We start from the raw sequence: 23820 nt of genomic DNA, 5'->3' as shown, positions 1-23820 counted from the left end.
TCAGCCATGGTGAAACATTTCGGAAAGAGTTGTACCCCACAGGAACTAAAATCTCCCAAGTGGGATGTGCCCAAGGTCCTCACCAACCTGAAACTGCTGTCCTGCTTTATCCACAAGGCACTGGACCTGGATTTGACTCTCAAGACCATCTTCCTACTAGCCTTGGCATCTACCAAGCAAGTAGGGGAGTTGCACGCCCCCTCACACGTTGTCTCCCACACCCATGAGTGGTCGTCACTCAGTCTCATGAATTCATGTCAAAAACCCAGAATCTTGGCTCCCAGGACCCAAGTTTCAGTGGTTTCTCTGTCCCCTCCTTATAAGAGGTGAAAAAGGCAAGATGTTACTCTACCAGGTGAGGTCCTTGAGAACTCTCTAACATATGGCCCTTCACAGAGTGGCCTGTCAGAGACTTTTCATCAGTACGGGCCAGGGAAAAGAGGGGGATTTCAGGAAATGTCCCTGTCTGGTTGAGGGAAGTGATTGTCAGGGCATACCAGACTGATCATGATGGTGACCCTCTACTAACCAGAGTGAGGGTCCATGACATCACCTTCACGGACCCTCGGTAGCATTTAAGAAGAAGCATTCAGTCCTTCGAGTCCTGAGAGCAGGGGTCTAGAAGAGACAGTCAACCTTCACCTCCTATCTCAAATACTTAGCACACAAGTCCTTGGACACCTTCACCTTGGGACTGGTAGTGGTGACCCAATAGGTGATATAAGTATGTCAAGCCCTGTGTTAGCTTTGTTGAGGGAGGTGGCTGTGAGTACTCACAACATGTATCCTGATGCCATGAATGCTTGTGAATAACAGTTTGGTAGGTTACAGAGGGACTTCTCAAGGGGTCAGAGGTGTCAATTGCCTTCTGATTCTCGGGGAGGGACACACCCACCTGGCAACCTGAAAGAGATGGACCTCCTGCCTCCAAGTGAGGCTCCATATATGAAGGCTTAAGTTCATATTGGTGTTAGAACAAATATCAAATTCTAAAGTAATTTGTGTTTTTCCTAACATATGAACCTATGCTTTCTTGTGTATAAGTTTACCCTCCTCTGATCACCCCTCATAGTTTTGATCTCTCTCCATGTAGGGAGTGGAGCATGACTGCGGACGAGCTGGTTTGCACAGTGGAGGAGTCAGGCCACATGTGATCATAGGCCTAACAATAAGATTTTGTTTTTACAGACAATTCAGCAGCCAAAGCGCGCCAAGCGCAAGTACTCCATATATGAAAGCATAGATTTCTGTGTTTTGAAAAATACAAATTACTTTAGAATTTGGTATTTTTTTGTATGTTATTCTTATTGCATTAAAGTCCTCTAGAAATGGTAATGGTGAATTGATCTTCACTTCACCTTAACTCTTTAAAGATGAGCCCAAAAAAGTAATTTGTCCACTTATTCAATCGAGTTTAGGATTTGATCTTTGCAGTCTCCAAAGTGTAAAAGAGAGGGAGAAAGGGGGAAAGGGGTTTAATTTTCGATTCTTCAGTCAGATCTTAGAAATCAAAGATGTAGTTCGCCTTAATTACAGGGGAATTATAGTGAAACAGTTGGCACATTTGTCTAAGAAAAGTGTGTTCCAAATTACATCTGAAAATAAAATGTTGATATTGAACAGCAATCTTATACTCGAACTTTTGTTATCAGTTACAAAAAAATAAAAACAGTTGTAAGAGAGAAAGCATGTGGATAAAGCATTAAAATACAGACAAGAGAAGCAGTAGGATAACGGTGCGGAAGTAGCAGCGTCGATTCGCCTTCGTGGATGAGAGAGGAAGCTTCCGTATTTCCTCCTTTGTACAACATTTCCCTTTGGAGGAGGAAGTTCGTTATATGTTTGCATTGCCTTTTCCTTCTCGAAGGAGACTTTCATTTACATGAAAGCCTTTCCAAAGGAGAAGGAAGGGCGCATGGGCGCGCTCTGCTGCCACCACGAGATGTGGTTGGCATTTTTAGCTTCCCTCTTATTGTCACACAACTTGCCTGTGACTTGGTATCTTCATGATGTATTTTTTATCATTTTTAATTTTTTTGCTGTTTGAAGATTGATTTTAATTTTGATTTTGAATCAGTGGTGTAATGTACAATTAGATTAATTATTTGAGTGTTGCTTAGTAAAACGGATACCTGACTCATAAATCATATTTGTAGGTTGAATGCAGAATGATCCTTTTTCTCGATGACAGTCTTTTTACATGATTGCTTAGTGGTGTCGTATCCAGTCAGAGCTGTAGGTGATTGTTCAGTTTCATTCAGTGAGATATAATTACCCTGTATGATAACACAAAGTGCATTTGCACATGACCGAGTAAATTATTACAGGACAATTTCATCTTTTCACCAGCAAATATGAATGAATTCCCAACTTCATAGACAGGTTGTCTGGAAGTGAAAGAATGAACAGAACGTCGATGGAGACTGGTTTTACAGACAACGAAACGAGTGGAGAAGGTGGCAGATCCGTGGCTTCTCGGTTGGGGTCACCCAATGGCCACTGTTCTGGCATCATTTATGAATAAAGTTATTCAGTGGGAAAATGACCTTTATTGATGCCTATATTTCTCCCTCTCCTCTCACTTATTCGCTCAGGGTGACACGATTTCCTTGCTAGGAGGAGAGTTTCTATTTCCCATTGTGATGATTACTGCCATGCCCATTCATTTGACCGGTATAGACACAATAAAAGGAAATTGCTTCAGTTCTAAATAACCCCGTTTTATTGATAGGAAATCAATGGCAGGTCTCTCCCCTTTGTGTGTTGTGTATGAGGTCGTTTATCAAAGTCAGTCATTGCAGACTCTCTCTCTCTCTCTCTCTCTCTCTCTCTCTCTCTCTCTCTCTCTCTCTCTCTCTCTCTCTCTCACGTGCACACGAACAGTCGAGAGGAAAATGATTTTGCAGTGTATTTGGTTCATTGTTTGCAAGCCTTTTTGGAAAGAGAGCGTGTGCATTCAGTACACGAGTGTGCGTTTCCTTTATAGTTTAAGAAAGCTGCCGAGTTTAGGAAAATTGGATAGCTTTTCTTATTTGTCTCCAGGGGTCGGGGGTGGGTAACACAGATTTCCTTCCATTTTGCAATTTCGGCTCTAAGGTAAACCAGCCTCTCCCCCACCCTCCGCTCCCCACCCCCTCTCTCTCTGCTGTCGCCTCCCGTCGCGTCGTCCCCTTCTGCACTGCACTGTCTTTCGATGAGGATTTCTCCATTGACAGAACCCATTTGTAGCACACTGAGAAATTCTGATTGTCAGGTAATTTCTGGGTTTCGGTGTTTCTTTCTTTGTTTACTCCAAAGATTTCAATGACATTTTCATATTCATTGATTTGTTCCTAAATCTCTACAGACTTTGCATAGAGAACTCACTCCGTTTGCAATTTATGTCAGCTCTTATGATTAAGGATATTTTAAAGGTGAATTCAGCTCATATTGTTCAGAAAGTGCAGGAGTAGAATCGACTTCTTTCTTAGAAATACAACGCCTATTTACCAGTCGTCTATGGTACATCCAAGAGTCTGTACTAACTGTGACCATATCCTCTCTTCTAGTGTTAAAATACTTGAAAACTACTCAGATGGGGTTTACAAGAATGCCTTTCCGTCTCTCGCCATTGTTGCTGAGACTTGCCTTCTGAGGTTTAACGCAAGTCTTATGTCAGCTTCAGTTGTAGCTGGAATTTGATTGAGAAATTGATAAGTTAGTGTTAGAAGTGCTTGGATTTGTGAATACAGTATATATATATATATATATGGATATATATATATATATATATATATATATATATATATATATATATATATATATATATATATATATATATATATATATATATATATATATATAATTAGATGATTTTCAATTGTAGTGTACATATACGTACTAGATCTTCGATCAGTTTCGGAGATGCCCTGAACCTAGGTTAAAATATAGTACAGATATTGAAAAGAGCTTGATTCTGTTAATTTGACTGATAGCTGTAAATACCTGAAATAGAAAGTCTCAATAAATTCACTCTTTTTCGTTTTATGCATACTCAGTCACAACTTCATAATTTCAGAATTGAACTAATGAACTTAATGAAGTGTCTGGAAGTATGTAAATAATGAGAAAAGGTTTTTATGTATATACAAACACTTGTTATGCCTACGTAAATTCATGAAGCACTGGAACTCATGATTATGAGAGTAGTAGTAGCAGTTTCTCTCTCTCTCTCTCTCTCTCTCTCTCTCTCTCTCTCTCTCTCTGCTCTTGTGAACTATGATGAGATTTTTCCAATTTGGCTTATTGGGGGGAAAAATGTAGGACTGATGAAAAGTTTGTAACTCTTGAAATACTCAGTGGTAAAGAACCGGAAAACAGGAACTGATGGAGAGTTCTGCAGTTTTGTCGTGGAAAGAAAGAAATCGTCAACACTCCGAGTACCAGGAGACCCTGGCGATCTTGACAGAACCAGTGTGAGTAGTAGCGGTAGAGGTAGACTCAGTCTTGAAGGGGTGACGGACTTCTTGGAAGTAAGAGGTACAGCCTCCTTGTTGTCAGCTTAACGGGGTTTTGAGTATTGCGCTGAAAAGTGAGCACAAAGTTTCATCGAGTGTGGAAAAAGTATCTAGAGAAGAGGTGAGCGCAGGTTCAGCGATAAATCCTCCTGATTCACTTTATCTTGTCGGATAAGGCTGCTGCAGATCTTAAGTAATTGGGATGATATAAGGAATTTAGTATGTGGAAATGAAATATCATATTTTCCCAGTTCATATTTGGTAGCCATAATTACGAGATCTCTCAGAAAACGTTTAAAACAACTTCGTTGGTGGGTTGCATAGTCGAACTGAATGGAAGACGACATGGGTTGGACAATCGACTGCGAAATCGTAAGCAAACTCCGTTTTGGATTTCCATTTCATACATGATCTCCAGATGTTAGGTTATTGATGAAGACCAAATTGAGGTTGCTGCATTAAGAACAGACTGACTGGAATTCAAAAGTCAAAGACATTTGGTGATAGAACTAATAGCAATAGCTTACATAAGAGAGAAAAATGTACAGGTTAGTGATATTTAAAGGAAGAAGGTTAGTAAACGGTACTGTTAAATACACCCCTAGAAATAGGGAAGGTAAAGAATGCATATGTCTAAACATCACACAAGACAGAAAGGTAGTCCTTAGTAGATCACACCTTTCAAATGCTGTACTGGCATTGGTAACTGGCACCTTAATCCCACAGCTGTACGATCATCAGATTCGAAAACTTCCCCAGAGATTCTGCGCAACGACCACGCTGTGCATTGAGTCTGGATACGAAAGCGTTTTCTTCATTTAACAGAGAGAAAGATGGGAGATATTGTGAGAGTGAGAAGGATATTGCGTTCATTGTCGTCAGAGCATCAGGTATCTGCAAACTACAAGTTTTCAGGATAGGAATAGGCAGTGGAAGTTGCCACTTCCTCGGTAGTACCTTTATACAAGGCGTAATTTTATCTTGATTTGGCTCGGCAAATCCAATTCTGTAGTGAAAGGTGACATCACGGGTTTCAATTAACAGTTCTGAAATCTTATTGATTCCATTTATGGGGGGACTTCGATTAGATAATACCCCTCCAAGCTTTGATGAATTCTCTCTCTCTCTCTCTCTCTCTCTCTCTCTCTCTCTCTCTCTCTCTCTCTCTCTCTCTCTCTCTCAGGTAGGCTAATCTTATTAAAAGGAAAGCAGTGAGTCATGTAAGCGCGTCGTTTTAAAATGGTATCTAATACCTCAAAATGACTATCATTAATCTTCCTTAGTGTTGCATTTGCAGCCTAAAACAGCTTCATTTTCCGTAATAGAAGGGAAGCGATTACTCCCCTTAACTGTAAATTTGTGTTTATTGTAGTCGTCGCCATTTAGAATGGCTGGGAATGTATTTATACACACACATATATAATTTATATGTATATATACAATATACAGTATATATATGTACATATACAGTATACAGTATATATGTATATATACATATATTTATATACATATACATATATACACATACAGTATTTATTTATGTGTATGTATGTATGCATGTATGTATAATTTGTGTACCCCTGTACTATTCAAGGATTATCTGGAAATGATTGAATATGAGAGAAGAAAAGGTTGTATTTGCTAGTGTACCAGTGTGTGGTTGTGGAATGGAAAAGAAGGCGAGTGTTTTGAGGATAATCTGACTCTGAGGCTGATTTGGTATGGAGATTATGTATGTAATGGCAGCTGAGGTGGGTCATATAGATGGAACGGTGCGTGTGAAGAAAGATATGAAATGTATGGTAAGTAGGGAGTTCTCGGAGTCAATAAGAATGGAGAATTTTGTGTCAAAAGTGCTTCGAAGGGAGCTTGGTTGATGGAAGGACATCATTTCTTGAGAAGAATATTCATAAATATGCTCGGGAAAAAAAAAATGTCTAGTAAAAGTTTCTTGTATTTTTTTCAGATTTTTTGTTAGTGAAGAGTAGTTGGAAGAGGATTCTGATGGCTGGAATAGTTGAAGTGAATGTTAAATGGAAGGTAAAATTTAAAATATAAATGTCCGTGAGTTTTGATACAGTGGAAATGAGAAGAGAAAATATGGGCTAGGTGGGTGAAGTGGACCAGGGAGTTTATCTCTTTTGTCCAGATAGAATTTGTTATGTGGCTACCAATTTGCGCGCCCGTGTGTGTGTGTATGTGTATGGTGGTTTTGATTTAATGTGGTGGTTCTCTCCTTGTCAGTGTAGTTGAAGTCGCTGCGGAATTTAGCGAAGTGTACTGTATATGGTATGTTTCGATCAATCGTTTTTTTTTTCTTTTAAGCTGTCAAGCTTTCATAATTTTATATAAGGATAAAAAAGTGTGTGACTCGAATGAGTGGGAAGTGATACAGAATGAGCGTTATGATTGTAAATGTGTTTATGTAGGTTAGAAGATTTTCTCAATTTTCATCAGTTCTGTTCTTTTCAGATGGAAATGAGCTTGGAGGTTATGGTCGCCAGCATCAGCTTCATCTGAATGTGACGGAAGTGGGGACGGACCGAAGCACCCACACGGGGGCCAGTCCCTGCAGCTGTTCGGGCCCAACATCCAGCCCCGACACTGCGTCATTGCTCACACGGAAGGAATCGTCACCGTGACGCCTTGTTCTCGTGATGCCGACACTTTCGTCAACGGGCAGCGTATATACGAAACCACCATCCTGCAGGTAAGGATCGACCTTCGGCAATTTTATGTGTCAAGTACGCGTCAACGTTTTGGCTTTCAAAGAAATTGAATCAGGCGAGTGGAAATGTTGAAAGTTCTTGAAGCGCAGGTTTTCGGATGCGCTTATTGTGACAAGAGCAGAAATGAGTTCGTGGGCCTGATGTCACGAAATAAAAAATAAAAAAAAAGAATTGGAAATTAAAAAAAAAAAAAAAAGAGCCCTCTCTGGAATGGATATTGAGTAAGAATGATCTTGCCTAGTGTTTGTTTACTCACGAGTTTTGAATTAAATAATTTGTAAAATGCCGTACGGTTGGTTCGTTGGTTTCATTGATATACCATGATTCATCAGTGCAGGACTACAAATCATACTAGACTTAAGGATAATCTTACTCTTATATGCAGTTTCAGTCTATCTGGTTTTCAAATCTTTTCAATATGTCAGTATTTTGATTGACTGGTTGCAGTCTTTCAGTAAATTCCAGCTCAATAGACCTTGTATTTAATATCATTGTCCTTAAATACTTAAAAGATTCTGCCTCATTAACCCTGTCTCCAAGTAGTGTTATTTCATCCCTCTCTGCATATTCCGTCCGTATAGCGTTGGTTTTTCTTGATTTACCATGATCTTGTATCTATAAATTTATTGTACATTCGATCAAGCAAGTTTTGAAACTCTTAGGGTACTTTACTGATTAAAATGATATCATCTACAAATTCTAAGTCCCCCCTTCCCCCCATTTCAGTGTCTTCTATCCCCAATCACCTCTTACAATATAAAATCCATGAGAAGGGAAAACAGCAACGATGGCATAACGTTTCCCTGAAACACCCCGTGACTCACTGCAAAGTCTGTCGACAAACCTCCATCAAAATTAACTTTGCATCTATTTCGTTCATGAATAATTACTTAGTTCATGGAAGATATATTACCTTTCAGTATTCAAGTGTAACGTAAAACCGTCCATAATACTGGTCTGTGGACACTGTTAGATGTTTTCCTATAATCAGCCATAGCCATCAGACGAAGATTTTTCAAATTTAGACAATGTCTAAAGGTATTTCGAAGAAGTTTATCCATTTTTTCCCCTTGTGCTTATTGCGATTATGCCTCTGTACTTACCACATCCAGTCGGGTCACCGTTTTTTGGTTCCTTCTCTATTTTGACTTCCAGTTATCTGTCATCAGGCGTGTGTGTGTGTGTGTGTGTGTGTATGTATGTATGTATATGTGTAATTTTAATTGCAACACTGCCCTCTGAACTTTTCGTACATATATATCCGTTAAGATTTGGCCAGTTGATTCTATATATATATATATATATATATATATATATATATATATATATATATATATATATATATATATATATATAAAATGATTGAAAGTGGCAAGAGAAACTAATTTATTGGGGAAAGTACTGTATTGTCCATAAATAGAAAATATTGAGGGTGAAAGAATGTTGTTAGGAAAGTTTGAAAATGTATCTGTCTTGGTTTCAAGTATACGAGTAGTTGTGCTAGGAAATATAAATGCAAAAGTAGGTGGAAGAAAATGATGGCGTTATTGGTGGGTATGAAGCTCATGGAGAAAAAGTGAGAATTTTATGGAAATATGTTCGGAACGAGACTTAATTATTTGAAATGCGTGGTTTCCAAAGAAGCTGGTGGATTCAGAGGTTCACTTTGGAAAGGGAAAGTGGTGAGGGGAAGGACAGATGGAGAAGCGAATTGAAGGATGCAATGATGAACCGTGTGTCCGGGTGCATATCTAGTCATTATATTATTGAAGGTAGTTAAGATAAATAAAAGGCAAGAAATGAAAGTAAGAGGGGTTGCTATGAATTACAACTGAAGGACAGTTAGTTGTTTTGCATGGAAGGCAAATCAGAGAATTTGCTAAGGAATAATTGGATCTTAGCTTCAGTGATGTACTGTATGTGGAGAGACGTTGTTTTAGGTGAATCCATTCTTGGGTTAACGGAGAATTTTGAAGATTTTTTTCATGGGAAGGATAGAGGAATTACAGTTGAAAGACAAAGGAGGGCAATGGATTATGCAAGTTTTAGAAAGCGTTTCAGGTAATCATCGTGTACATAATGAGGGCAATTAGAAGGCTGATGACTGGAAAGGCATCGGGAGTTGATGGGACTGTAAGCAAGATGCAGGAACTGAGTGTCTGACAGGGGTACGTCAAATATGTCTGGATGAGGGAATGGTTTGAAACTGTAATTGCTCATTTGCACAAGAGCAAGAGTGATAAAGAAGACTTGAGAATAATATGGCATCAACCTTCCTTCAGCATACCAATTCTGGGCCTCTCCTCATCAGTTATTTATGCTCCGAAATACCTGGACGAATCAGTAGCCTCCATTGTTCCACTAGCTGTAAATATGAGTCATTCCACACTCCAATTCATGGCTCATTTTCATATTAAAAACTTTGCACTTCTGTATACTGTCCATTTTCTGACTTCTCGCATGTCTCCCATCATAAAGTTATTAATCCGCTATGGAGGCATAACACATCCTCGTATCAGACCCACTTTTGCAACAAAGTAGTCACTACCCCATTTGTCTAGGTTTTCTAGCAATCAGGGCTTTATCATAAAAACTTTTATTGAGCTATACAACTAATGATCTATATCATACATTCTAGCCCCTGCATTGCCTTTCTGTCGGGTCTGTCAAAAGCTCTTCCTAGATTCATGTATACCACATAGTACAGCTTTTCTCTTATACGTTCAAACTCGGCGTTTTTCTAAACAAATACTTCATGCGGAGAGTGCGTTTCGTGTACAGTATAAAACTGCCCCGTTCATTCAGTATCCCTCATCCAGTGATGTGCCTTACTCTCTCAGTCAAGATCCCACCATTCACTTTCCCCTGTTATTACCAAGCAATGTTTAATCCTCCTGATTTATAACACTTTTTCTCTCCAAACAACGTAAGCTATGTGGAATCTTCCTTCTTGATTGTCTAGTGATGCTCATATGTCCGAGGTCACATCCAGCATTACTGAATCATTCGTTCCTTCATACTCAAAAACTCGCCAGACCCTCCGTTGGAGTAGTTGCCGCCTTGTGGTCCGCTTGCTGGACTAACAAGAAGGTTAACAGCTTATTAAAACAATTGTAATTCAAGGCTCTCTCTCTCTCTCTCTCTGCGCCCTGTCATTGTGCCTCTAAGACTTTTGAAGATCTTTGTAGCTATATGAATGAGAATCCTATTTTATCCTTTTATTTGTTTTTTACGAGTACGATATTAAGCTGAGATATGCAGTGCGGGGTTGCCAACCCTTCGTGGATTACCCCTAATAGTTCTCTTTATGACCGTGTTTGTGCTCTCTCTCTCTCTCTCTCTCTCTCTCTCTCTCTCTCTCTCTCTCTCTCTCTCTCTCTCTCTCCATGGTTCCTATCTAAGAAACGCATTAAATGAACGACTCGCACCTTTTATAGGATGTGTCGTTCATTTAATACGTTTGTGAATTTTTGAAAAGGTAGCATATCAGAATGCTACTTGAAGAGAGATTGATGTTTGAGAAAGAAGCTTCATTGTTACACTCTCCTAATGAAGAACATTTTCGGCAGCATGGGTGTGTTGTTCGGTTTGGTCGAATACATAATTTCCGGTTTGTGGATCCTCTGCAAGACGACAGGGTACGGCAGCATCATCCTATGGATAAGTAAGTATTGCTTTGTCTGTTCGGATTCACTTGTATACTTCCTCTCCATTTCTCAGGTACACAACGTTTTGTTGGGTCATCAGAACCCCCCCCCCCGGGTTTGTGTAACACCTTGCTCTGGTTAGCTCTTTTCCCTTAGCGTTTCGTGCCCGTAGTCTTGTAAATATCACTGTATAACACAGATGAATGTCTTACTAAGTGATGCTCCCGTGTTTCTAGATCTTTCCAGCTTTTCTTAAATAGATTTGTTTGATTTTTGAAGGGAAATGATTGTGGAAAGGTGGCAGTAGTAAAGTGATACCTGTTGTCTTTGTGTGTCTAAGTGTTCAGTATTATTTACATGATCTTATGTTCCATAATCTCCTTTTCGGGGTCTTGAAAGTGTGTTCCTTATCCTCCATGTTAGTGGCTGTGCTTTCTTTGACGTCTTTTATAAATCTCCCGCATTTAATTGTTTAAATCTTGTCGTGGACTTGCTTTCATGTCGCCGTAGCGGTATTCAGTAGTTTGTCAATTCAGTGGCGTTGATATTGTTCTTAAATTTTATATGCAAGTAGAGTGAATAGTATTCATTAAAAGAACGTACAAATGCTTTTGATTTTTGTATGGCAACGTTTGTATTAGCATCGAGTTACAGTACTTTGACAAATATTTATATGCCAGGAGAATGAAATGGTTGTATAACAACAATACTTATATCGGCAGTTGAAAGCTTATGCCGTTGCCTTTCGTAGTTATGTGGTATTCTCAGTGGAGACATTTATCTTGACTTGAGCCCTCCCAGACATCACAGCTCAAATCGCCTCATTGACTGGGAACATCTCAAGGGTCACAAGACTCTTGTGTAGAGCTTTCCTGCTTGATGGCATCAACGAATTTTAGACGGTGGAGAGCTAACAAGTTGCGTTTTCTTATTATTATTATTATTATTATTATTATTATTATTATTATTATTATTATTATTATTATTATTATTAAGTTTAACGAGATCACTGAGTCGTATCTTTTGACTGGAAGGGCTGCAGAGACTGACCCGTTTTTATGATATTTTTTCGTTATAAGGAATTGAGGTGCATAATTAACCTTCCATTCTATAGCAGTTTGTCTTAACGACGTAATGCTGTTGTACATAACTTTAATCATTAACATTTAAACCTGTTAAGTATCCTTAAATTGATGGAGCAACCCTTGCCAGTAACGAATTTAGTTGTGGTGATCATTATTACTTCTTGATGCGTGAAAGTAAGTCAAACTCATTCTCAGTATTTTGTTAAACACTGCTAATTTTTAAATCTTAATAATAAAGGGATGAGATTAACCAGAAGTTGGTGTCTGGCTAAGTCATATTTGAGAATATTTTTTTTCTTTTTGCTGTTTAGAAGGCCTTCACTTTTTTCTCCGTAGAGAATGGCCTCCTTCATATAGATAATAATGGATGAGGCTTTTGCAATACTTTAAAATGTACTTAAATAATTGCTTAGGAGTCTATGATCAGCGTTAGTGTCAAATGTGATTAGCATAGACATGAACTTCTTGGTTTTTATTGTCTGTTACTAAGTTGCACCAGTGTTGGATATATTCCTTGACAGTTAGTCTTGTCACTGGTTTTACTCGTGGAAACTGGTGTCCTGATGATGCTCACTAATACGGCAGCCTTGTCATGTATATGACGGTTAATAGTTGTAGAGTGTTATCTGCATTACTGATACATGTGCTGTTTCATGCTGCATGTAGTTGGACTTTAATGTAGTATATATCTGTTCGTTTATTTGGACAGGTCTGTATGAGAATTAATCTGGTATTTAGCAAGTAGAGATTTAAATGAAAAACAAATGGAACATAAAGTTGTAGACCAATTTAGAGAAAGCAAGTGATGGATAGGCTGTTGTAGATGGAAACCTGAGGGTATTAGAAGTACTAAAGTCAGGACACCAGTTGTGTTATTGTTAAATGTTTAGTTGCCATCACTTCCTGTACTGTGTATGTAATCCCATGGGCACTAGCCATTGTCTAGAGTGGTGTACATAAGATAACATTCCACTCACATTTTTTGGAATTCTATCGAGTTCCTCTGCTCTAGACAGTGGGTGTGGCATGTTGTATGTAGCATGTAGCATGTAGCATCCCCGGGGTTGACAGGTCCGGGCAGGAGAAGGCTGCCACAGGGGGACCTGGGGAGAAGATGGAGGCAGGGGGGGACACAGTGTCGCATGCCGGCTCACACTCGGGTTCTCAGGCTGGCTCACGAAACTCGAGGTCTTCGGGACATGAACGTCCAAACAGGGCTGACCAGAGCTTTGAGGGCAGGTAAGATCTTTGAACAAACAAGTTGCGAATGCTAATGCTCCTTTTTTCATGACAGGTGCTTCTTGGACACCTCTGGTAATGACATGACACTCTGATCCGCTGTCAACTTGGATTCATGGGTGGATTTAGACGTTCTCTTTATTTTGTAGTGATCTGATTATCACAGACTCTGAGGGAAGAAAGATAGAGAGAGTTTATCTCCCTTTAATCAGCATGGGGTCTTCTGGGTAAATCTTATATACTCATATGACGTTGGTATACTACAGATCATTCTGTAGCGGCACTGAAATAAAATTTTATCGACCGTAGACATTCTTCGTGGATTTATTATCGTAGCCAGTTTTCGGATATGTTCAGATTATTCCCCTAGTTCGATGTTTTGTTTGGGGTCTCAAGAAAGGAAATTCATTGCAAAAAGTAATCTTCGGGGTTTAATAATTTACAGAAAGCAAAGACCATTTTGAACCTGTAAATTGTCTGCCCAGATGGGCTGGGTAGTAAGATGGCTACCATTCTCCTTATAATCTGCTTGTTGACTTCCACATTTATTTTGAAAGAAAGAGTTGCTTTGATGAGTAAATTCCTTGATACCAGATAACATCAACACTGACCAATTGCGATTGATGCGACGTTACTTGAATGCTTTTTGATCAGGTGTGACTCTGTCTCATTCATATTAATGTAAACGATATAGAGTACAGTAGATGAGTATTAATAGATTGCAGAGTCTGTGAAAGAAGAAAAGGGGTGGGAATGTGAGTAGCCTGAATCTGTAGAATAGTATCAGTTGGCGAATGTGAAGTGGATCTGCAGAAAGAGGTTGGAATATTTGTAAAAGGAGACATAGAAATAAATATTATCAAAAATAATGTTATGATGGTAGATGGAAGCCAGGAGGATGGAGAATGAATTAATTGCAGAAGAATGGTAGTGAATGGCTCATATTGGCTCATATTCGGAGTACAGGTTACTGGTAATGGTAGGATGAGCTCTTGAAAAGGTTTGATCAAGAAGATTGTCTGTGGAAGCAAGAATTGAAGTAGTAGTGTATGAAGGAGCTGTTGACCCCACCCATGTGTATGGAGGTGCAATGGAATGTTTGGATTTGTGAAGGAGTAACAAGTTAGAAGTTGAGGAGAGGACAGAGTTCTGTTGGAAGGATATCAGTGATGTTATAAAAAAAAGTTTAGCATTTGTGAAGGATCGTTGTGAATAGTCAAAATTAAAAAGTTTTTGTATATTACAGTACTCTAATATTATAATAATCTGAATTATATCCCAGAGAAGCTCTTGCATGTTCTTTCTTCCTGATGGGTACTTATTAGGGTCTCATGCATAGCCTTGTATGTGACAATTTACTGCCTCTTTATTTCTTTATTTATATACAGTATATATACAAGGTCCTTACGGTTAATCTCTTGGTCTCATTTCTTACAAATTCTTGTCTTTTTTACCACCTGCAAAATGGTGATCAGCCTGCGGCGAAGACAATATTTCTTCCTAATTTTGTTCTAGAATGATGTTTTGTTTTGATTGTCAGATGTCAATGAAATAATGCATGATATGTTGTTGCATGATCTCTGTTTTAATCTTCATGCAGCTATAGGACCAACAGACGTCATGTAATGTAAGTTACCATAAGTGAAGTCTGTCGTTTTCTCATTTCCTGCACACAAGTCATCATTAGTATTGACTGTGACATTAGTTAGCTTCTCGCTTTCCTTAACTGCTTCTTCGATGTAGACCTTCTTTGGAAGTCTACCACGCTTGACTCTCCATGACTCGTCTCGCAACTTCCTATATATAACTCTGTTAGTAGACACTTCATATAGACTTTGCTTTGCTTTGCTTTGCTTTATGCTGCGTCCGTAATGAATTGTGGAAAACTCTCCAGATCTACTCACATGATTTTTCGTTTTGGATTATTTTCATTTTAGAGGTGAAGGTAGTCTCATTTTTTCTTGAGTACAGCATATTAAGTGACTTCCACTCCACTCAGTCTGTGTGGAATTCGGTAGCATTTCTGCATTGAGCATTTTGACATAGTAATTGTACTTGTACAGTATATGGTAATACACCAGATATTTTAAGCATGCCCAGCTGTATTAATCCAATTATAATTTTTATTGACAGTTCTAGTAATACGCAGTTTATGTAGATGGAAGAATAATGTAATAAATGCAGTTGTGTCGATGACCAAGTCTTATATTTTGACTTGTGCTTTATTTTTTGTAATATGTAATGAATATTAGTGGATTAATGAATTCCAGTACCAAAGTGTATTGTTGTGGTTGAATGTCTTAGTATTTGATATTTTGATTTTTGCTTTATTTTTTGTAATATGTAATGAATATTAGTGGATTTCATTTCCACAATGTCCAGCCATAATTGAGAGTGGATAACATTATACCGAACTTGTGGTTTGCAGGGGTAATTACGAAAGATACCCACCTGCACGCGACCCCATTCTTCCTGCTGTTCTTGAATTCCGAGAAGAGAGTGAGGACGCCTTCCTGCACACCATCACCACAGATCTGGACCCCACAGATGTACAGTTCAAACTAGCCCCTACATACACTCTCTACATGGCTGCAAGATTCAGGTAAAGTAATATGAGCATTCTGCAAAGTCTTCACGCGTTCATATTCTGATTATTTTGTCGTTGCCCGAGTGAGGTAACTTTATCTTAGAAAGTGGTTTTGTTATTTTTCAGTATTACAGTATTACCGTTTATTCATATACTTAATGAATCAAATTACAGCCATATTCAGCGTGATATTAACTTTTACAATAATTGTTTATTGCTGAGCATTAAATTGATAATGAGAAAACTAAAAGTCTAGTAGAAAAGACTGCCATGTTTTTACGACAGTGACACTTTTCATTGTATAATTCCAACTTGCAATTTGTATGCATGTCTGTAATTGGCGAGGAACAGTTTGTTAAGATGAGGATTGGGATTTAGAGTTTGATGTGCCTCCCATACGACCACTCAGGTTGGTTGAAGTTTGGGACTTTACTTGTGATATCAACTATATATATATATATATATATATATATATATATATATATATATATATATATATATATATATATATATATATTTATATATATATATATATATATATATATATATTATATATATATATATATATATATATATATATATATATATATATATATGTGTGTGTGTGTGTGTGTGTGTGTATAGTTTGTGTGTGCGTTTATGGATTGAAAGATTATTGTGAGGGAAATGGTCTGTTGTTTTATTTATGAGAAATTTGATGAGCCTATGCCTCTTCTTTGTTTGCAGAGCGTCAACTCATTACCGACCCGATTTAAGTCCCACAGAACGAGCGCATCGATTGACAGAGATGCTCACTAAAGTTGCAGCAATGGTTCAGAATGTTATTCATGTGAGTACTGTATCTTTGTCACAAATCTTTTTGCTACTTATAAAAGAATTTGTTTGTTAATACTACAGAATAGGTGCACACACCATTCTGCTGTGCAAGATGTCACTTTCGGGTCCCAGTGGGGAAAAAGCCCCTTGACCATGTCAGGGCATGGAGCCCTAGGTCACGTTAAGTCAAAGGAAGATTAAATTAAGGTACATCCTTGTTGAAATATGTCTTAGGTTGGCTTTTAAGCAGGCTGCAGCCTGCGAAAATAGGCTTAATGCGCACGACTTTTCTGCAATTTTACCTTTTTTTTTTAGCTCACACAATGAATGGATAAAATTTTGTAGAAGCTGGCAATTTGAATGGATCATCTTGAATGTAGTATGTGTATACTGTGTATATATATATATATATATATATATATATATATATATATATATATATATATATATATATATATATATACTAGCTGACCAACCCGTGCTGCCCAGGAAAAATCTGAATGACAACTGATAAATTCTCTCTCTCTCTCTCTCTCTCTCTCTCTCTCTCTCTCTCTCTCTCTCTCTCTCTCTCTCTCTCATTTTTTTTTTACCCCTTCTCAACCCCCATTCCTATCGGGGTTGAACTTGGACTTCAAGGGCATTGGGAGTATCACTACAGTATTCATCTCAGCGACCTCGAAAACTATGGATTAGATGCTAATATCAGCTGTTGTCAGTTATTTTTGACATTTTATTTTTTCCCCTCCCCCCCCTTCCTATCGGGGCTGAACATGGACTTGAAGGGCATTTGGGAGTATCACTGTTCATCTCAGCAAGCTCAAAAGCTATGGATTAGACACATATCTGTCATTTTCAGTTATTTTTACTTTGGTGCTAGTGATGTCTTACCCCCACAGTATTCTTTTCCATATAGTAAGCCATATGTATACCAAAATGAGGTATGATAAACCCATAGAGTTTATTTAGTTACTAAGTCTGCAGGTAGAACCAGCCTCGTTTCAGGGAAGCCCTTCCCAACCCCGCACTCTCTGGTGCCCTTTGGTGCTAGTGACGTCTTACCCCCACAGTACTCTTTTCCAGATAGTAAGTCATATGTAGACCAAGTTTGGTTGAAATCGCTCAGTGCATTTCAGAGTTATGCTGGAACATCACACACACACACACATACATCCATTTTTATATATATAAAAATGTATAGTGGTAAACCTGGCAAATTTCTTTTGCCTTACAAGGTATACCGACCCCACCTTGTTGACCAGATGCTTCCGGTGCATTTTTCATTGATGTATGATGACGTATATTTATACTCTCAACAGAATTTTTGTAGATAATGTACTGTTGTTGTTGATGGCATTGTTGCTTATTGTTCTGGTGATTTTTACAGTATTACAGTTATAAGTTTATTTATTAGTTTTGATTCTAATTTTATGTTGTTAATTTTAATTCTTTTGGAGACATTGAGCTGGATCCTGAGCCTATTACTCATTCCGGCAAGAAAAATTGCAAAGTATGCTACCCAAATATTCGGGGCTTAAGGTCAAATTTTCTTTATCTCTAGGGTTGTGCCCGTAACTGTGATTTGTTGTTTGTATCTGAGACTTGTAAGTAGTAACAAGTCAAATGTCAAGTTTTTAATCCTGGGGTTTGATGGCCCTGACTTTGTTTATCGTTGTAATATCCCACACACACAAGGTATGGCTGTATACTCTAACTCCAGACGACCTATTTATCGTCAGAAAAATTTGGAGTGTAGTTGCCATGAAGTTCTTTGTTTTAAAATTTTCGGTAAGTTCTACAATGTTTATGTATTTGCTGTATACGGCAATCCAAATATCGACGATTCTGTATGTAACTGTCGTTTGGAAAGGATTAGTATGGCTCAGCCACAGGATTCAAAAGTTTCATTAATTATTTGTGGAGACTGTAATGCAAAGCACAGTGAGTGGCTAAATTCAAATTCCACAGATCAACATGGCCAGTCTGCTCTTTAGTTCTGTGAATCCCCTGATTTTGTGTAGCTAATTGAGGAACACACGCACAATTCTGGTAATAGATTAGATATATTCACAGATGTTCCAACTATTGTGAAGTCTAAGGTCTGTGAATAATATAGGCACTTCTGATCATGGACATATCTGTCAATCAGTATATTCCTAATTTCACTATTGGAAAAACGGTCGGGTTGAAATCGCATTATTGAAGCTTTTCAGGCACTTAATATTTCAGATGCTATATTAGATCCTGATCCCAAAAAGGAGTTAAATGAACTGCTGATGGCTATTTTAATAACATATGTCCCTAGGAAGGTCATCAAATTTAGAACAAATGACCAGCTATTTGATGATGCATGTAGATGAGCCTGCCATGACAAAGAGACCAAATTCAATGCATGGAGACGAAATTGTTCATCATTCAAATGAAAATTACACCATTTTCGTTGAGTCTTACAGTCCTGCGAATAGAATTTACCATACAGCCGAGAGAAATTACAATAATTCCTTGAAGAGGAAACTTGAGGGAATTACTCAGCCTCATCTGTGGTGGACCAGATTGGCATCATCTATCTCTGGGTCATGCTTGTCTTCCATTCCACCGCCACTAACAGATGATAGTAGATTGGCTACTGGCCCTAGGGAAAAGGTTAAACTGCTTCATCAAGCTGAGGATGTCCCTCTCGCTGATACTTGTTATCCTGAACCTCTTCTTACAAAATTTGCCCAGGGATGTTAAGAAAATTCTGGATAATCTTGACAGCTGGGTTAGAGAAAACCCTGATGGTTTCTTCCCTTTGTTCTTTAAAAAAGTTTCTAGCGTATTATCTCCCAAGTTTAGTCGATTCTATAGATTTTTATGTCAACATAGTATCTTTGTGGACGAGCGCAAGCTTAGTAATACAGTGCCTGCTCCAAAGAGTGGCATATCTACAGGCCAATCTCTGTTTTCCATGTGCTCTCCAAAGTTCTTGAAAAACTTATTTTTAAGCCACTATATAAGTATGTTGAATCTAAAGGATTGTTGGCTGATAGTCGATATTCATATAGGAAGCAGCTAGGTACCTGCAATGTTCTTTTGGACTTGATATGCCATTTGCAAGGGATCCTTGGTAAAGGTGTTGAGTGCTGAGTAATTCAGATAGGTTTTAGTGCTGCTTTAGATTTAGTAAATCACAAGGCACTTCTTTATAAACTTCAGAATCTTGGCGTGGATTGATATGTTTTAGGATTACTTCAAGATTTCCTTACAGGTAGGCACCAGTGTGTTGCTGTGGACGGGATCTTTAGTGAACCAAGATCTATTGTGTGTGGAGTTCCACAGGGTAGTGTTCATGATCCACTGTTATTTTTAGTGTATACAAGTGACATGGTTGTTGGGTGGAAAACAAGATTGTTCAGTATGCTGGTGATGCAACACTTGCGGGTGTAGTAGTCTCCACTTATGAGAACATGGACATGGACCAGATCAGGGAATGGTGTAGTCGGTAGGGTATGAGGCTGAACTCTAGCAAACAAAAACACTACTGATTAACAGATCTCGTACAGATTTCCCACCCGATCCTCTCCTTCAGGTGGATAGAACTTTGCTGAACGAGTCTGAAGCTTTAACTATTCTAAGTGTAACCTTTGACTCACATTTAACTTTTGAGAAACATCTAATGAAAGTTTCAGCACATGCCGCACGAAAGGTATTGTTTGTAAGGCCTCATATATTTATAACGATGCAGCTTGTTTTAGGTCATTTATAATCCCTTTACTAGAATACTGTTCTCTGGTGTGGATGTCTGCTTCTGCCAGAGATTTATCTCTTTTAGAGTGGTTCGTGGTGGTAGGTTTCTGTTTCCCACTGTAATAGTAGTAATTATGACTTGGACCATTGACAGATGGTCTCTTGTTTGTCACTTTTTCACAAGTTGAATTTCATCAGAGATATTTCACATTCATAAGTGATCCCTGATCCCCTTTATCTGCCAAGAGCAACCAGATTCGCTGAACAGCAGCACCATGTGCAGTAACTGTCCCTCGTTGTCAGACTTCTCAGTTTCAGAGGTCCTTTGTTCATCACACCGTTGGAACAGCCTCCCAGAGGATGTTGTGCAATTGGAACTTCAGATGTTTAAGTGAAACTGCAATACATTACTACCTAATACTATTCTCCTTGCATTTTAATACATTTTATATATTTGTTAATTTATTATTATTTTTTTTAATAAGTGGGATCTCTTCTTTATGTATTTCCCTTTACCTCCTCTTACTTCTTCCCAGTGAACACATAATATTCTTTGGAAGCTTGAATTTCAAGTCAGTGATCCCTGTGGGCTTGTTCCATACGAATAGGTTTCATCTTCTGAATAATAACAATAATATATATATATATATATATATATATATATATATATATATATATATATATATATATATATATATATATATATATATATGACTTTTTATCACATCACTGTGATTCATATACAATCAGTAAGTTACAAACGTCTTAATATAATCAATTCGCTCTACTCGAAATAATATATTTTCATATATGTTATAGTTGAAGGGAACCCACTTTAGTTGATATTAAGTGGATGCGTTTAATCTACTTGTTCGTCGTCCACGTGCCCACGGGACGACGAACTTATTATCAACTAAAAATTCCCCTTCAGTAACATATATGGAAATATATTATTTCCGAGGTAGAGCGAATTGATATTAAAGGGACGTTTAGAAGCTTACTTATTATGATTATATATATATATATATATATATATATATATATATATATATATATACAAACATGTATATATGTGTGTATATGTGTATATATATATATGCATATATACAGGGTGTTTCGAAATTAGAGCCCCCCCTCTACAGCATAAACTAAAATTGATATGGACAAAAAGAAAAGTAATTCAGAACAGGTATTTATTTAAGTTTCTCTCTGAGTATTTAATATTTTGTGTGGCCTCCATCTGCCTTTACCACAGCCTGCATTCTTGAGGGGTATGATTTCAGCAAATCGCAAAAAAGATGAGACTCAAACTCCATTTCCCTGAGCACTTCGGCCACCTCTCTTCACAGGTCATTGAGGCTTGGTATACCATCATAGTTCACTGTGCGTGCTTCCACGTGATCCTTTAAGATACTACCAATGTTTTCACACACATTAAGGTCAGGGGAGCTACCTGGAAATTCAGTTGACCAGAAGAAATCGATACCACTGTTTCGAAGCAGCTCCTGTGTCTGAAGAGCCTTGAAACATGGTGCCTTATCATGCAAAAATGCGACTTCTTCAACAGATAACACATTTTCAGGATCTTTGAGGAAAGGAAATACTCCACCAGTAAGCACAGTTTCTCTGAAGTATTCGCCATTCTGTGACTGTCTTTTTCTTTGATGATCCACATTAACTGTTTGGCTGTGAAACAGAGAAAAATTCCCAAACATTCAGGAAATTTCACAACTTGGCGGTAGCACACGTCATGGCTGATATCATCCAACTTTGCAGCCCAAATGATGTAATTTTTATGATTTGGCTTCCTGACTGTGTAAATGAAGAATTCGTCTGATGCGGCAACATGGAGAAAGTCAGCTTCATCCCAATCTTTAAGAAATGAACCACAAAACCATGCACGGTCTTCTCTCTCTTGCTGAGTGATGTTGGGCTTGCTGATGACATGAAATGGCTTGATACCAGATTTTTTCAACTCATGATATACAGCACTATAACTTCTCTTCTTTCCCCTTTTTGTTTCTAGTTCAAGCGCCAATTTACGTAAAGACTTTCTTGGTCTACCCACTGCCTCAGCTATGATGTCTTTTGACTCGAGAAAGGATTTCAGGCCTTCCAAAATTCTCACTCGTTTCACAGTGACAGTCATATGGATTTTTGTTCCAGTTTCTTTTAACAAAGGATTCATCTCTTTTAATGTGTTTAACTATCCAGGAACGTGAAATGAAGGATGTGCCAGCATCCCTGACCTCTCTGAAGGTTATAGCCTGGATTCGGTCAATCCATCTGATTTCCTCTGAGTCATTAGCCATGGCTGTATGTAACTCTGTCACTCAGTCTGAAAATACAAGAAATGTAAAATAAAAAATAGTTTAATAGATACTTAAAATAATGTACTTGGAGATAAGCTATAGCAGAAACTTAAAATAATGTACTTGGAGATAGGCTATAGCAGAAAACTTCATAACTGTACATTTGTTCTGTGGAGGGGGGCTCTAATTTTGAAACACCCGATATATATATATATATATATATATATATATATATATATATATATATATATAATGTATGTATTTGTATATATATATATATATATATATATATATATATATATATGTATGTATGTATGTATGTATGTATGTATATATATATATATATATATATATATATATATATATATATATATATATATATATATATATATATATATATATATATATATATATATATATATATATATATATATATATATATATATATATATATATACACACACACACACACACACACACACACACACACACACACACACGCTTATATAGCATGGGAAAAGGGCTAGCAAATGATAGTAGGAATTGGTAATGGTGTAAAGTTTCCTAGGTTTATTAAGTATTTGGTGATTTTAACACACAAGCCTGTTTTAATCATTTTTTAAAGTTCAAAATAATTCTTCTGTTTTGCAGAAATGTTTGTTTTTATTTCAGTCTGATTAAAAGATTTTTGATGATGAGGTGTCATACTAAAAATGCCCTACAGCATATAACTGTTACATTGCCTTTGACGCCGTTCTTGCAGTCTCGTCATGGTGACCCTACTTCCTTGGCCTTCTGGATGGCAAATGCTTCCGAACTGTTACACTTCCTAAAACAAGACCGTCACATATGTGGTTACTCATTAGATGCCCAAGACATTTTAGCTGAAGCAGTGCAAGTTGCGTTCAGGTATATCTCTCATGCATAAAAAGTGTTTTTTAAGTTATTTTTCTTGTATGCAATGATGCCTTTCCATAAGAAAACTGATACTAGATAGAGATTTACAGTAAATAGATGTGTTGCGTATAGAATCTTTGTTAATTAGTAAATAACAGCTTTGAGAATAAATAAGCGTGTGATACCTAAAAATTTGTGAAATTCCTGACACAAATAACTTAATTTGATGTATCATTCCCATAGGTTTCCTTAAGCTATTAACCAGAAACTTTACTTGTATATGAGA

General features: G+C 37.6%; 1 protein-coding gene across 1 annotated transcript in view; it reads left to right on the top strand.

Annotated features, from left to right (window-relative positions):
• cno (adherens junction formation factor afadin) overlaps positions 1 to 23820 on the top strand; it is a 696676-nt gene that overhangs the window by 437831 nt on the left and 235025 nt on the right. The window contains 7 exon segments of the mRNA XM_067122056.1: positions 6969 to 7049; positions 7052 to 7206; positions 10795 to 10889; positions 13029 to 13196; positions 15625 to 15798; positions 16510 to 16612; positions 23401 to 23546. Of these exon segments, the coding sequence (XP_066978157.1) occupies positions 6969 to 7049; positions 7052 to 7206; positions 10795 to 10889; positions 13029 to 13196; positions 15625 to 15798; positions 16510 to 16612; positions 23401 to 23546 (922 nt within the window).

Source organism: Macrobrachium rosenbergii, chromosome 2 (assembly GCF_040412425.1).
Source record: "Macrobrachium rosenbergii isolate ZJJX-2024 chromosome 2, ASM4041242v1, whole genome shotgun sequence".
NCBI lineage: Eukaryota > Metazoa > Arthropoda > Malacostraca > Decapoda > Palaemonidae > Macrobrachium > Macrobrachium rosenbergii.
This window is presented reverse-complemented; position numbering and strand designations above follow the sequence as displayed.